This window comes from Tupaia chinensis, unplaced genomic scaffold (assembly GCF_000334495.1).
Source record: "Tupaia chinensis unplaced genomic scaffold, TupChi_1.0 Scaffold000382_1, whole genome shotgun sequence".
Classification (NCBI taxonomy): Eukaryota; Metazoa; Chordata; class Mammalia; order Scandentia; family Tupaiidae; genus Tupaia; species Tupaia belangeri.
In genome coordinates this window covers 3,184,403-3,199,740 of record NW_006159884.1, presented here as the reverse complement: position 1 = coordinate 3,199,740, position 15,338 = coordinate 3,184,403, and the positions used below count along the sequence as shown (strand labels likewise).

The following is a 15,338-nucleotide window of genomic DNA, read 5'->3' as shown; positions in this document are numbered from 1 at the left end:
AGTTTCAGTCTTTCCCTTATTTTAGAAACATTCATCAGAAAGGTACATTCCTAAAAATCAGGACAAGACTTAATAAAAGATATTAATCTAGTTATGAATGCAAGTTACTTCTGTTTAACTACTCTAAATATTTAATTCTTAGCAGAGTGTCTTAATATGTGCTTACAAGGGGAATGAATAGCAAACTAGAAAACAGGTTTGTCATAAACAAATTAATCAGAAATGTCCAGAAAACAAATGCTTTAAAATTGTCTAAAAATCATTGTTTGCTACCTAGAGAATGTTTCCCATCTAGGTATTTTATAGGCCAAAGATGTTACAGTGCTATGGATTAGAAACAGGCATAATGGCCTGCAAAATTCCATTATAGTCCTTGACCTCAGCCAAGGTTATTGTATTTGAATTTACAAATGTAGTTTGATTACTAAAGTATCTGTGTGTGTATATATATGTATACGCATACACATATATATTTCTTAGGTATCTAATCGTGTTGAGTAGAAGATGCAAAGGCAAGTCACCTTTGTTGTTCTTCATAAATTAAACAGAGTCTTACAATTGTCTTGCATCTATCTCTGGGATGCTTGACAGCTTTGTGACACTTTCATGTATCAAATTCTTTCTCTGTGCCTATGAAGCTGAAGGCCAATATTGAGACTGCACTAAATTTATCAAGGTCAAAGAGTCCTTAAAAACTTTGGGAGACAGAATGCTGTCTTCCCTCCTAGCTAGCTTTTCTGCTTCTCTTTGTATTCTTAAAACATGACATTCTGTTACTGTAAAGTTTTATTTCATACTTCCCATTTTGAAATGATGTTTAGAAAGAACTTTATCTGCTCTTCTCTGCAGAACTTTACTGCAGACTGCAGAAAACAAGTATTTTTCACAAATTAAGTATATTAAATATTATTTCTTGTTAAATGCTTACCCACAACATAGATATATCTTTTCTCTAGCTAATAACACACACTATAATCAAGAAAAGTTAGTGTGGTATTTTAATAAACCTTTGTAATTTTTTGCACTTTTGTGATGTGTATGTGTTTCCATGGTACCCACAAATTCCATAAATTGTTGGCTGTTTTTTAATTGTTCTGCAATTTATCTTGTTGGTAACTGATGGATTTGTTAGTAACAAGTACTATGTATTGCTGCTATGTTATATTAATGCAACAGGATTTACATTACTCTATTTTATTCTCTATTATTAACCTAAATTAATTGAAACTGAAATGTCCATCTTCTATGTGTTTTCAAAAATATTTTTAAATGAATGTTTCAGGATTAAACAATGTTCTTCTATTTTTATGCTATTATTATTTATAAAAATGTAGAAACTACTTATTTTCATTTTGGGAGATAATTTGAACATGTAGGTATACTTTATAGTAAAAAGAATGAAATATTTATGAAGTATAACACAGTAGAACATTTTTCTATTTTACCCAGACACTGATAGCATTTCAACACCTAATTTTTTTTTTTTTTTTTTTTATCTTCAGAGGGTTTGTGTGCTTACCAGAGAAAGAGAAAGGGAGAAAGCACCCCTCCAGTGGGGTATGGTCACGCTATAATCCCTTCTCCTCCATTTCTTCAGCCAGATAGGATTTTGGGTATCTATGCACATGTGCCCACTGTGTTTGTCTAATTGTCCGGCTGAGAACTGAATGAGGTGGTCAGCCGTGGGAGAATGGGCTCCCTTCATTACTGTGCCTCAACATTCAAAATTTTAAAAGGAATTTATTACTAGTTGTTTCCAAGCAGTCAAGAAATACCCACTTTCTTCCAATTATTTTATTTAATTGTACTTTCAAAAATTATATATTAAGTGATTTTGTATAAGAAAAATGGTTTGTATTTTGTCTACCTAAAAATTTTCCGGTACGGGAAGGAAAAAGTTATGAAAAGAAATGCCACTAGAATGGAGTCTATAATGTCAAATGCTAGTTACATTCTTCATTGGTGTTTTTCAGTCACTACTGTAAGTCAATGACAAGTATTATTTATCATACCCATAACTGAATTAGAAAATAAGATTTTGCATTTGTTGTAATAAATTAATGTGAAGTTCTAAGTGACAGGGTAGAAATGTTCTTCTGAGTTGTCCATAAGCAAGTTTGTTTTACATAAATGGCTGTTTTACAAATTTGAAATGTGAATATATTTTATTTTTTTCCCAGTGAGTACACAATACACAATTCTTTGACAATACTATTAACCAGTTTTATGTCAATTTTTTTTCTTTTTTTTTTTTTCTGATCTAACAACATCAAATGAGACACATTAAGATTTTGGACGCTGTTTGGTGACTTAAACAAACTACAATGAAAAAAATCTATCTATAAAACAAAGTATAAAAAGTCTACCCACGGCCACAAAATCCCTTATCTTGCAACACTTTAAAGTCACAATAAATGCTTTTGAAATTATGAGATTTAAAAAAATCAGTAAACTGAATGTCATATAAAAAGAAGTGTGGTGTTTCATTTGAAATGCACGTTATAGAGAAGCAAAATAAAAGTAACTTCACCTCTAAGATAGTGTGGAAAGACATGTTCACACCAATTCTTGTCATGTAATTCTATTAATACAATATACAGAAGTAGATGAACAAATCTGTGAATGTTATAGTTCTGCATATCTTTAATACTGATGCACAATCACTTCCCAGTGGAGAAGATACACCACAGTTTAGAGCTCATTCATTGGTATTGTCATTATATTGTCAATGGACAATGACATAAATCCATTGAACAGAAATTGGAAAGTGTTCACCAAAGCGCATACTAACTTTCAACTCAAATCTCATTGAAAAAAATACGTAAATACCCAGAGCATTAAACTATGACATAGAATGCCAATAAATCATTTCTGTTACTCCAAGCAAGTAAACTTGCATTGGTTTTACTTCCCTTTGGTTACGTGATACCTTACATGCTGGTCTTGATTTTCCTATATTCTCCCTTGAATTGGATTCAAATTCTGTGAAGAAATCAGTTATTTTCATGTCCTTATGCTATCCTGCCTTATTTTAAATGTACCATGGAAAGGATCTGGAGAATGGGTAGGCTGACTCCACCTATATACACTGGCATACCTGAGTTTGGGCACTGATATGGCCATGTTCCCAAAGGAGACTTTGCCTGTTTGAATGAAGCTGTTTGTGTCTGACAGGACTGCACTGCAGTGTTGCCTATGAGTGCAAGATAAGACTACATTCTCTCCTACCCATATTTCCTTCTGATGGCTTATGAGGCCTCTGTTTAAATCTGCAAAAGAGGGAGCTAATTGAATTTCTACTCACATTCATTTAATCAGTTACAAAATGGAAAAAAAACATGGTGGCTCTCACACATGTTTATATTTTCCTATATACTGATTAGTAGCTTTTTACATATAGCAAGTTAATGAAGTCTCCTTTTTTGATAATGTTGCTGAATTCATTCATATAGTCACAACATTTTATCTTGCCCTCTGCCTGTGTGAGGGTGATATTGTTGGTAAAGTTTTGACTGAACAATTTATTTTAAACTAGATTTTAGAGGCAACATGAATAAACTAAAAGAAAATTCCAAGTAGTCACAGGGTCTTCACTAACATAATCTAACTGGAGCATTTAATTTTTATGTACGTACTGAAGACAATCAAGAAGCTATGATGCTGTACCCCGTCATACTCCATAGGTCATCTGCATGCATACACTTCATTCGTAATCACTTTCACCTGTCCATAAACAGCAGTTCAAATTAGGTGTAATAAACTCAAGTTTTAGACTAAATTGGGTCACAGAGGAGCGTAAAAGGAGCACAAATGAATGAAACTCTTGGAAATGTGTTTGCTTTTAAACAGAAAGAAGTGAAATAGGAAACTACCTGAACAAAAATGGAAATACCCTTCATCCTTGAGTTGTAAATACGTATGTATTCATTCTTTGCAGAAACTTTCTCCCTTCCCCAGCCTCTTTGTCCTAGAATAATCAAACTGCATTAAAATTCAGGCACTGATGGTCAAACATTGCTAAAGGGTTAATGAGTGTGTCTCAGAATTCTTCTGCTCTTCAGAGAAGAAATGAACTACGCGGCACCAGGATGTTGGGGCCCACAAAGACATTACATCCTATACTTGCCTGTGCTGATGCAGTCTTAGAGAATAAAAAAGGTGGGAAGATTTAATTATTGTCAATCCTTGGCTATAACCACATGACATCAATTGGAGACTGAGCCAATAATGCATGCCATATGAGCTATCATTCAAAGGGGTCCCATATTTAAGAACTGACCTTGACCATGACACTGAATAATTTTTGAAGTACCAACTACTCAAGCCATCACAGGAAATAAATGAGAAAGTACAGATAGAAATAGAATTTAGGATAGGGTAGGAAGCACATGGGAGAATGTCACAGGTGAAAATTTCAGGAACGTTCTCTTCTACTCGACTGACTATACATGTACAGTAGCTAACATATATATAAAAGTCCTATTTCTTTTCAGCATACATGACTGATGTTCAGGAACTCCTGCAAATTGTGAAAACAAATGAGGCAGGACACTGTCATTAATGTCCACTTACAAGGTTTGGTTTTATTTTAAAAGTGTATAAACATGCATTTTTCTCTTTTTAAGCTTTCTTTTCAATTTACTCATTCAAAATGGGTCAAACATATTTTAGTTGGTAGCCAATTTCTGAGACTGTACCATAAAATATTTATTCCAATAAATCTACTTACTGTGAACTGAACATACTCAGAGCACTGCCTTTTAAGCACTTACAATTTGGCTATACGTTTGGTGGCATCCACTTTACTTTGTAACCAAATAAAACAGAAAATGTATATAGACTGCATTATTTCATAAAGATCATGAATTTAAGTGATGCAGCTCTATCCTCTAGCATGTACTGTACATGTATTAGAAAGATGAAACAAGATACTGCAATATAGCTTTGAAGCAGCCCGAGTATGTCCTAATAACAAATTGCTTCTTTAACTATTTGCTAGATATTAGTGTGTTCGTTTTGTTTGTTTCCTTGGGTTAATTCATGTTATATTCTGACTTAATAAATTGGAAAGATTAATTATGGTAATTTAGAAAATGCTTTTGTTAAAAATCTTTAGTGAAAAGCTCTTAGGAAATACCTTACTTAATTTCTTTTTGCTTATTGTAATTCTCTGATGGGTCAATTACAATCACAGTTGAATAGTTAAAATTGATTCTAAATAAAACTTTCATTGTTTTTAGCAATTTTAGTACATATCTGCTACCTGTTTATTTTAATGCATATTCAATCTTAAGACAAACTTCTTTCTTGTGACCCCTGCTTTTGTCAATAATAAAAGCCACCTTTCTGCTTTCTTTATATTGACTCAGTCCCTGATGTTCAAAGAAGACTTTACTAACACCATCGCATCTTCCTATTTCTACACCCCAACTGAAAACCATCTAACATGACTGGCTATTACCAGAATTATCCAACCTAGCTTACAGTACAGAAACTCCCTTCACATTCAGTCTTTTTCTTCATGTCATGAGGAGTAGAGATTTGTGCTTATCACCAAATAAAATTGCAGTGCAAAATTTAAACATAAAAGTTACACAATTAAAAGTTAATATATGGCACCACAGCCTATTAATTCACATATAGTACAACAGACCAATAAGAACAGACAATAATATGAACAGAGCTAAAAAGAGTGAGCTTGCATAGCAATGCACAAAAGAAATTATATACAGAGGAAAATCTTTTTCTTCCTGGAGGGAGATTTTTGTTTTCTTTCTTTTTCATTTTTTTTTTAATATACTCCTGACAAGAAAGAGTTAAGGTGGGTGGTGTACTTAAGAGAAGAACACAAGTAAAATATCTGTGGGATATGTGTGGCTGTGTGTCTTTACATTGCATTTACAGTTCTTTCAATAGTACATAAATAAAGAAATTGTCCATTGCACTGTTTAGTGTCATCACTTCCATGAGTTCGGACCTGATGATCCTTCAGAGCAGCTTTGTATGTCTCCTCTCAGTTACTCTAAAGAGGTAAAAAAGAAAAAGAAAAAAATCAGAAATAAAGTTTGTGGGTAAATTGAGTATTTTAACCTGGGTAGTATAACAACAACAACAACAAAAACAAACAACAACAAAAAACAAAGTAATAAGGTAATAGGTGAAGATAAGGCCATCGGATAGATGGTGTGGATGAGTAAGGTCATCCTACAGATTTCATAACTTCCAGTTATCCCTTTGTCCAGCCCTGGTGCCATGAGTGGGAGGGCACTGCTGCACAGGTGCTGAGGCCCATGGGGGGGCCTATCTTCACTCTCTGGCCCAAATTCCAGCAGGTTGGCTGTGGAGGTGCCTGCCTGCGCTCCTAGCTACCTGGGAAGCTTAGACAGCAGGACCATGCTGTAAGACATGGTAAGACTCTCTCAAAAATAACTATCTTTATGCCTCTCTCCCTCTCTCTTCATCCTACTCTTGTACTCTCTCTCTCTCTTGTTTTCTCTCATGAAAAAGAAAGAAAAAAAAAAGTAATTTTACTTGAAGGAGAAAAGCAGGAAAAGGAAAAGAAACCCTGTAGAGTTTGAAGACCAAAATCTGAGTAGAAATATTTTTGCACTGCTTGTGAGTCTATAATATTTTAAAAATAAAAGTCAAGGGAAAATCCAAGTAGTCATAAATTGAAATAGAAACATATCTTAGTAACAATTGGGTCAGCAATATGCAAAAATATAACTCAAACCAGTAAAGAGCTTTGTAGTTTTAAAGTATTTTACCTTTTCATTATTTCATGGAATCCCCTATATAGTCTAGGATGTGAGTGAAACAGGAATCTTATTTTTTTATATGGAGATATAGAGAGATTAGGAAGTTTACTTTCTTATATTATATAACCAATTAAATGGTTGAGAATATTAGAGCCCACTGATCCCTCTGGGTAATATTTTTAAGTTCAATTTTAAAAGGCTGATGAAAATATACATAAAGTGTAATTTTTATATTAGACAGGAGATTGGTAAATTTCATGGCAAAATTAAAATAACAAGGTCAGTGTTTTTTACTGGGACATACTGTAACAATCTTATTTTCCTCTATTATCTGGTATTTTATATTTAGAAAACTGATTAGTTGTGCTACTTTGTTGTTCAAAAAAGGAATTTATTGATAAGTTACTATAATCAAAATATTAAAAATTAACTAAAAAAAAAAGATGAACTTTTCAAGGTTGCTTCTCCATATTTCTTTTCTTTTTTATTACTAGAAGGCAAAAATACTCATTAGAGATGGAAATAGAGAGAACATACCTTCCAAAGTAGTAGTAGAGAGACAGAGAGAAAGCAACACCTGACGGACCATGGTCACGCCACAATCCTTGTTCCTCCATTTCTCCTTCCAACTAGAATTTTGGCAAACAGACACACACACACACACACACACACACACACACACATTCCTGGTGTGTTTTTCAAGCTGATGGGGACAGGATTCAACCCACATTTGGCCATGTAGGATCCAATTTCCTACCCTGCACTATGGATTTGACCCTGACTCCCCATATTTCAAAAAGACGTAAATAAAGAGCAACTTGAGAATGAGGACTTCTAAACTCTTTAAAACTACCCAAAAGTCAACATGTTCCCTTTTATTGTACTCAGGTGAAAAGGCAAAGCAGGGCCAGCTTGTGGCATGGTGGATAAGGCATTGGATCGACATGGCTGACTGGGTAGTTAAGTTCCAGACCCCATAGCTTGAGAAACACACTGGGAATGTGTGCGTGCATACCCCAAATCCCAAAAGGCGCATGGAGGAGAAGGGATTGTGGCATGGCCGTCTCCTTAGAGGGTGAGTTCTCACTTTCTCTCTCACAGTCTTTGTCTCTTCTATCTCTCTCTGGAGAGTGTGCACGCCCTATAACAAAAACTAAAAATAATGTAAAAGGCAAAGCAAACTACTGAATGGCCTATATTTAATTTAACTTGTAAATATTAAAACTAATTACTTACATTTTTTTTTAAGGTTTTTGCCATAGGGTACTTTCCAGAGAGACACAATGAGAAACCATCCCCTCAAGAAAGATAGCCACACCACAATCCCTTCTCCTCCATGCTCCTCCTGGGATTTACATACATATCTACATGTGCCCGGCGTGATCTACAAGCCAGCAGGTCCAGTACTTGGGCTATGGTTGGCCATGTGAGAGTCCAGCACCTTAACCATCATGGTATCTTCTGGCCACAGTAAAATAGTTTTTTAGAGAATAAATTGCACTTGAAATAGCAGAAATGTCTATTTCATTGACTGCTGAAACAGCTACAGTCTTACTTATGACCAAAGCAGTTCAAAGGTATAATACATTTTTTTCTCATAATAGAGCAAGTTTCCTATTATATTATTCTAAAATGTGTTTAATATGGCACATTTAAACATATTACTGTTTACAACTGTTACTAGGGCCAGTTGGTAGCACAGCAGTGATTCAACTAGACACACATGGGAGTAGTCCAGGGTCCGTGTCCCAGGACGTAGGCCGATGATTTGGGCTGGTTCAGAATGGAATCAGATTGTAGCTTGAAGAGCTCTTTTTTGGGGGAGGTGAGGTGGGGGGAGGGAGGGTGGTGCCTGACTCTTCTCTTGTATTTCTCTCTCATGATAATAAATAAACTTAAACAAATAGCAATGCTATTAGCCTAATATACTTTCTGCATCATGATAGGCTTTGGTGGGACATGGGGGGCGGTGCTTTGCCATAGGGTGCCTTCACTCACCAGAGAGAGACAGAAAGAAACAATGAGAGAGAAAAGTGAGATATCCCCTCCCCTACCTCCCAAGGAGGATAGCTATACCACAATCCCTTTTTGATTTCTCCTCCTGAGATTTTGGGCAAGCCTGAACGCACATGCAACCAGTGTGAATTTCAAGCTGCCAGGTTCAGACTTGAATTACAGTCAGCCATGTGGGAGTCCAGTGCCTTAACCACCAAGCGACCAGTTTGCCCCTCTTCATAGCCTTTTAAATGACCTAAAACACTTACATAATTCACCTGTAAACTGTCCTTGACTATTTGAGCCCATATATCCTATGTCAAGGAGGTCGCTGGCATTACGCTGGTGGCCTCCCCTCAGCACTTCTGCTTTCCTAGGTCCAGTGGATCCTTTTGAAGAAGCTGTTCCCGAAGAGCTGTGGCCACCTGGAGATGGGAAACTGGGCTTGCTATATGGCACCAAGGCTTCCTCTGAAAAAGAAAAAAAAAAAAATGCAAAAGGCAAAGTTGGACAGCGGCAAAGGCTCAAAACACAAACTTAACTTTCAAATATTAAGCTCAGGATGAGCTATTTTACTAGTTCATTCTTTAGGAAAATTAAATAATGAAGTTTCATTCAATAGGAACTGAATGAAATGAGATCTTGGGATAAGTATACAATGTTATGTATTATTTGCAAAATTTAAATTTATTATAGAAGAGTGCCGCATACAATGAACCATAGTTTATGGAACAAAATATCTGAGAGTGATTTCTAGAGTTCAGTGAGGTTTCAATTTAATTTTCCCATCAAGATAGAAGAAAAATGGTTATGCTTTAGTTTAAATATTGGCAACATTTTCTCAATCAATTTAGATAAGGCACTCTAATTAGCTAATTAATAAGCTCTTAAAACTTCTGTTGTTTCTTAATTAGAAAAATACATGATTTGAAAGACTGTATTTTTTCCTAAAAGAAAAAGAAAATCCCACACATTTTAATAAATAATGTGCTATTATTTTTATATACATTTTCTCTCTACAAATAACTCATGATGACATTTCTAAAAAAATACTTTATACTTTGAAACATGTTTTTCTTTCTCGTTCTTTTTCATCTTTTTCTCACTACCTTCCCATCCTCCTCACCTTTTTATTTTTATTTTTTTCTTTTTAGGTATAGGCTGCTAGATGAATAAAAAAAACCTGCTGACTAGATTTACTATTTCTCTGTTTAGATAATCCCTAATGACAAGGATCACGTTATTATTTTTTTAATCTCACAGCTTGAATAATATAACATTCCTGAATGTTTCACTAAATCTGGATATTGATGTTGTCATCTTTGGCTCTTGCATAAATCACATTTTCCAAAAAATCAAGCACCATGTTGTGACAAAATAATTATGAAAAATGCATAAGGAGAGGATGGTTAAGGGAACCTAATCCTAGAGAAGATTGAGTTCAAATGAGTGAATGAGTAAGAAATTTTTTCAAAAGTTAAATGTATGTGTATGTGTATATTTCAATATTCAACGAGTCTTTACATGAGAAGAGGTATTAAAGAAAATGCATTTCTATAACAGGATCTCTTTTCTTCCCCTAATCATCCCCCAAAATATCCAATGACAAACAATGAAATTTATTTTATGATATTTTTAAGAAGCTTCATTTATAAATAAGAGCATTTCCCATTGTAGACAAAAAAGTCAACTAAGTTTAATCAGTTGGAGACTGTGCAGGCCCAGTTTAACTGTTTTCAACATGAGACTTCCGTGATTAGGCATTTATTTGTGACTTTTTAATTGCAATTAATTCACCTTTTTGATTAAAGCGATTTCCTCTTTCAAATGACTGATTACTTCAGTCAAAACGAACACACTGGTTGAAGGCTGAGATTAAACTGATACAAAAGATGAATCAGTAGTTTAAAAAATGTTAAAATAAACATCAAAAATCAAAATATGAAATTGTTGGGCCAGTCTGTGGCCTGATGGTTAAGGGAACTTGATCCCATATGTCTGACCTTGTGGCTTAAATCCCTGACCTGGTGACTTTAGAAACACACAGGACACAGGTGCACGGATGGCCAAAAGCTGGAGAAGAGGGAGAAATGGAAGAGAAGGGATAATAGTGTGATCATGCCCCACTAAGGCTGCATTTTCACTTTCCTTCTCTATCTCTCTGGCAAGTGCACGCTTCCTCCAAAATTAAAAAAATAAAAATAAAAAATAAAATTGTTTCCTGAGCACCGCAGATGAAGTTCGGAGGTCTTTTGGGCTCAAGGGTCCTACTGACAGGTTAACTAGAAGAATGATACACACTGGATTCAGCCTCACGGCATGTGTTGTAAACTCTGCTAAGGAATTCCAACTTTGACTACTGACTTAAGGGAAATGTATTTCTGATGCCCTTACACAATTGCTATATCTAAAATACCTGGTAGGAAAAAAAATGATAATAGTCCACACTCTCTTGGGACCGTGCAGAACACACCTGATCCGACACCTTGTTTGTGTGGGGCTTTCCGTATGTCTTCTTGGCGTTCTGTGGAGTTTATCCATTCCTGGGTTTGTCGCTGCCACTCTAGGGAGGTTCTAGCTGGACAATCCAACGTGCTCTTTGAGTCTTCTAAGTTGGGTGCGTGTTGTCTCTCTAGGGAGCTTCCTTTTCTTTCTGTTGAGTTTTCCGCATTACCAGCATGCTGGCTTGGGCCTATGTGCTGCCTTAAACCCTGACCTGGTGGGGGATCTGGTGGTGGTGGAAGATCTAAAAATTTTGAATAATGTTTAGAATGGACTAAAATTTAATGAAAAATTAAATCAATTCAAGAGTTGAAGAAAACCTTTGCCCTCTTATAGGTATCACCCATGCAAAAGAAATTTTGAAAAGATGAAAGTCAACTATTTATATCCAAAATGTATATTTTTGATCTCTTTGTTGTCTTTTGGACATACTAAAATAAAATTGACTAATTTTATCCAACTTCTAAACATTAAAGTGTTTGTAACTGTACATCAAGGCCAACATTCCAAGTGTGTAAATGGTAATTTATGGTTTACATAAGAGGACTTAAAATAGTTCATGGAGAATGAAATTAACGTATGGGTTTATTTTGGTGCAAAGAAATAGACAGATTCATAATTCACCATTTCCATATCCTTTTTGAAGATCCTGCATATTCAACCCATTGTCCAACCCTCCTTCAAAAGTAGAAATACCATGGGAACCAGCAGTTAGCGTAATGGCTATGTCGCTGGACTCCCACGTAGTCGACCGCGGTTCGTGTCCCGGACCCGGTGGCTTAGAACTCACGCCGGGCGCGTGTGCGTGCGTGCCCAAGATCCCGAGAGGAGAATAGAGGAGAAGGGATTGCGGCGTGACCATCCCCCCTGGGGGGTGATTTCTCGCTTTCTGTCTCTATGTCTCTCTCTGTCTGTCTGGCAAGCGCACGCGCCCTACAGTGAAAATCTCTCCAAAAAAAAAAAAGTAGAAATACCATGACACGATATAACAAAACTACAGATTCCAACAGCTGTGTTAAAACAAGCTCTTGAGAGAAGGAAAGCTCTCCTGCCAGTCTCCATGGGAAATGTCACCCCTGGGAAATTAAGAACTATATGCCGTGTCATAGGCAACATACGATTGCCTTTACCCATGTCTGTGGCACATTTAGCAACAGTCAAAGGGTTAAGCTAACGTTTATTAAGTGCAATTAACATTCTGCCTAACAACTAATTCTGGCTGTTCGTTTCATGAGTTAGCTAATGAGTTACAACTAATATATTATAATCTTCAAATGTATTAGTTTTAATAAGTAATAACCAATGTGTAGAGTACAGATGGATATGCTTTATAGTACTAGAGCAGACAATGCATTGCAGAAACTCAAGATGTAGTAGAATAATTTTTCAGAAAAATTCTTTGAGTTAAACATCAGAAACAAAAAAACTGAGGGTTCAGACATCGGCTAATTTTTCCTTTTATTATTTCTTCGGATCATCATACTTTCATATTTTGAATGTCTTCATAGTTCCTTTTTTCATCTTTCATGCTATTTCTGAATAACTGTTAAAGATTTTGAAATCTTCTAAACACTCATTCTGATCATTTCTTTCTAACTTTCTTTGCAAGATATTGTTATTTCTTGGAGCATCCTTAGAATATTGGCAATTATATGATTTGTTCATAAAGACCAAATATATATAATACACATTTATTTCACTAATAGAGGGAATGGACATTATATGAGCAAATATTTCTCATAGCATTTTGGGGAATGTGTTATCTTGTTTCTAATAATATTCTAGAGAAATATACAAATTTCTTGTGTGTCAAAGATAGCTTCCTTAAAGGAAAGCTAAGATGGTTCTTTACAGACTTTCTTAAGAAGTCTTATACTGTCCATCTGTGGGACACAAAAATGGTTTACTACCTGTTGATGATATTGTGTATAATACTCTCAACTGGACTTGTCTGAGGTGTATTTCAGGTTGAGTAAATTCTCTCTACAAGCTCAGTGATGTGTAATGATTGAATGTATAAAATAATAGTCATAATAATATAATAAAATCCAAAAAAAGGTCTTATGCTCTCTCTCGGGTACCTCCATCAACCTGGTAGTGAAGGTGGTGTGCTGAGCCTCTACTCTGGGAGTTCCTGAGCTGGAGTAGCATTCTCAGTTCCTATTATGTCCTCATCTTAGATGATCAATTACTAATTATTAAAGAGAACAGAGTCTGTGAGAGAATAAAGTTGCATTTGGACATTTATTCCAAAATAGAGAACTAATTCCATATTGAGATATCTGTTGAATAATTTAATAGACATGGTTTCCTTTATATTTGATACTGTCTTTCTTTTATATATTATTATAAATGCAAATTAATTATTTTTTTCAAGTTATTAGATTCAAACTTGAATGATGAGAAATTACTCTATATGCTTCCAAAATAACATCTTGTTATTGATTTTTACTCTCCATCAGAGCAGCTTCATTTTTTTAAATGCCGAAAGAGCACCTTGCTTATGCCAGCTAAAATTCTGATTACTATTTAATTTAACATAAAATCAAATAGCTTCATAATTGGAGTTTGTATATTCCATGAAGAAATGATAGCATGCATATTGATATAAACAAATTTTAAAAAGAGGCGGGAGTAAGAATGGTTGGAAAAAATAACAGTATATAATCAAATACATCTCCTTAAATCATTATTCATTCTTAGGTTGATTTAATTCAACTAAATCAATTCACTAAATAGTCTCTTCCTGATCTACTGAGAATTAGCTATTGTCAGGCACTCAACAGTCCAGTGAAATAGATGCCATTATTCTCATTGTTTTTGTAAGAAAATGGAAACACAAAGAAATTAAATATTTCCAGCCTGGCTATCTCTTCTCATGAACTGCAGACTTGTACAGTCAAACCTACACTGGACAGTTCCACTCAGATGTTTAGAAAGCTTCTTAAATTTTGTGTATTGAAACTGAGTTCTAGATAATCCTTTATAAAATATGTTCCCTCTGTAGTGTTCCTCCTCTCAATTAGTGGCAATTCCCTCCTCCAAGTAGGCCTAATCTTTGACTCATCATTGACTTCCTTGTTTTACTGCCTATATTAATTTTATTAGCAAATACTGTTAACTTTACCTCTGGGATCCAACCTTTCTCATTGCTTCCACTGAGTCCACCATGGTGTGAATCATCATCATTTACTCCATGCATTTCTGCCATATTTTACTCTGAGATCTCTGTTTTCACTCCTTTGCCCATGTAGGATATCACAACACAACAGCTAGAGTAGTATGCACACATTACACACACGTGGCATACACTTAATATCTGAATGACTAGATTAATGGGTACATACTTTTTTCAAAGGAAAACTAGTAGTAGGGCAGGGAAATATTCTGTCTGAACAGAATAGTAAGGACTAGGATAACAGAGACCAAGCTGGAAGGAGTTAATTTAGGAAAACAGGCTCATGATAAGAAATCTGCCTTTGTCTGGCATTGGTCAGCACATTAGCTTCAAAGGATACTCTTTGGCTTATACAAATGGCATCGATAATTTGGAGTCAGCAATGCCTGCATGGAAGAGACTTTACCCAAGGGAGGAAAATGTCCTTAAAATGTATGTGGATTACTAACAGCAGATGGTGTGGTGATTGTGTCACGAGACACCCACGTGGTCCACCATGGTTCAAGTTCCAGACCTGGCAGCTTGAACTCACTCTGGGCAAGTGTGTGCCTACCCCAAAGTCCCAGGAATAGAATAGAGGAGAGGAGATTTTGATGTGGCCATCTCCTCTGGGGGTTGATTTCTCACTTTCTATCTCTCTGCTTCTCTGGCAAGTGCATGCACCCTATAGCAAAAATCTCTCCTAAAAAAAAAAAAAAAAAAAAAAAAAAAGTACCTGGGGTTTTGCATGGGCTTTAGGATAAAGACTGTCATTTCCCACCATTCCCAATTTCTCTAATTGGACACAAAGATTACCTTTCCATCTCAGTAGTTAGTTTGACGCCATGAGACAGAGTACTTGACAGTAAAATACAAGAAGCAAAACATGATGCTTGTCAGTAGAACCTCCCTAAGATCATCTATGC

At 35.4% G+C, this 15,338-nt stretch overlaps 1 protein-coding gene across 5 annotated transcripts in view; it reads right to left on the bottom strand.

Annotated features, from left to right (window-relative positions):
- Positions 1–2,179: 2,179 nt before the first annotated feature.
- ROBO2 (roundabout guidance receptor 2) overlaps positions 2,180–15,338 on the bottom strand; it is a 700,057-nt gene continuing 686,898 nt past the window's right edge. For 3 of the 5 annotated variants that reach the window (XM_027773853.1, XM_027773851.1, XM_027773852.1), the window contains 3 exons: positions 11,227–11,499; positions 9,023–9,223; positions 2,180–6,022 (listed from right to left, as the gene is read on the bottom strand). In XM_027773853.1, the coding sequence (XP_027629654.1) occupies positions 6,021–6,022; positions 9,023–9,223; positions 11,227–11,499 (476 nt within the window). In that variant the 3' untranslated portion in view covers positions 2,180–6,020. The remainder of the gene's footprint in view (positions 6,023–9,022; positions 9,224–11,226; positions 11,500–15,338) is intronic. The other 2 variants (XM_014589802.2, XM_014589804.2) reach the window with 2 other exon arrangements.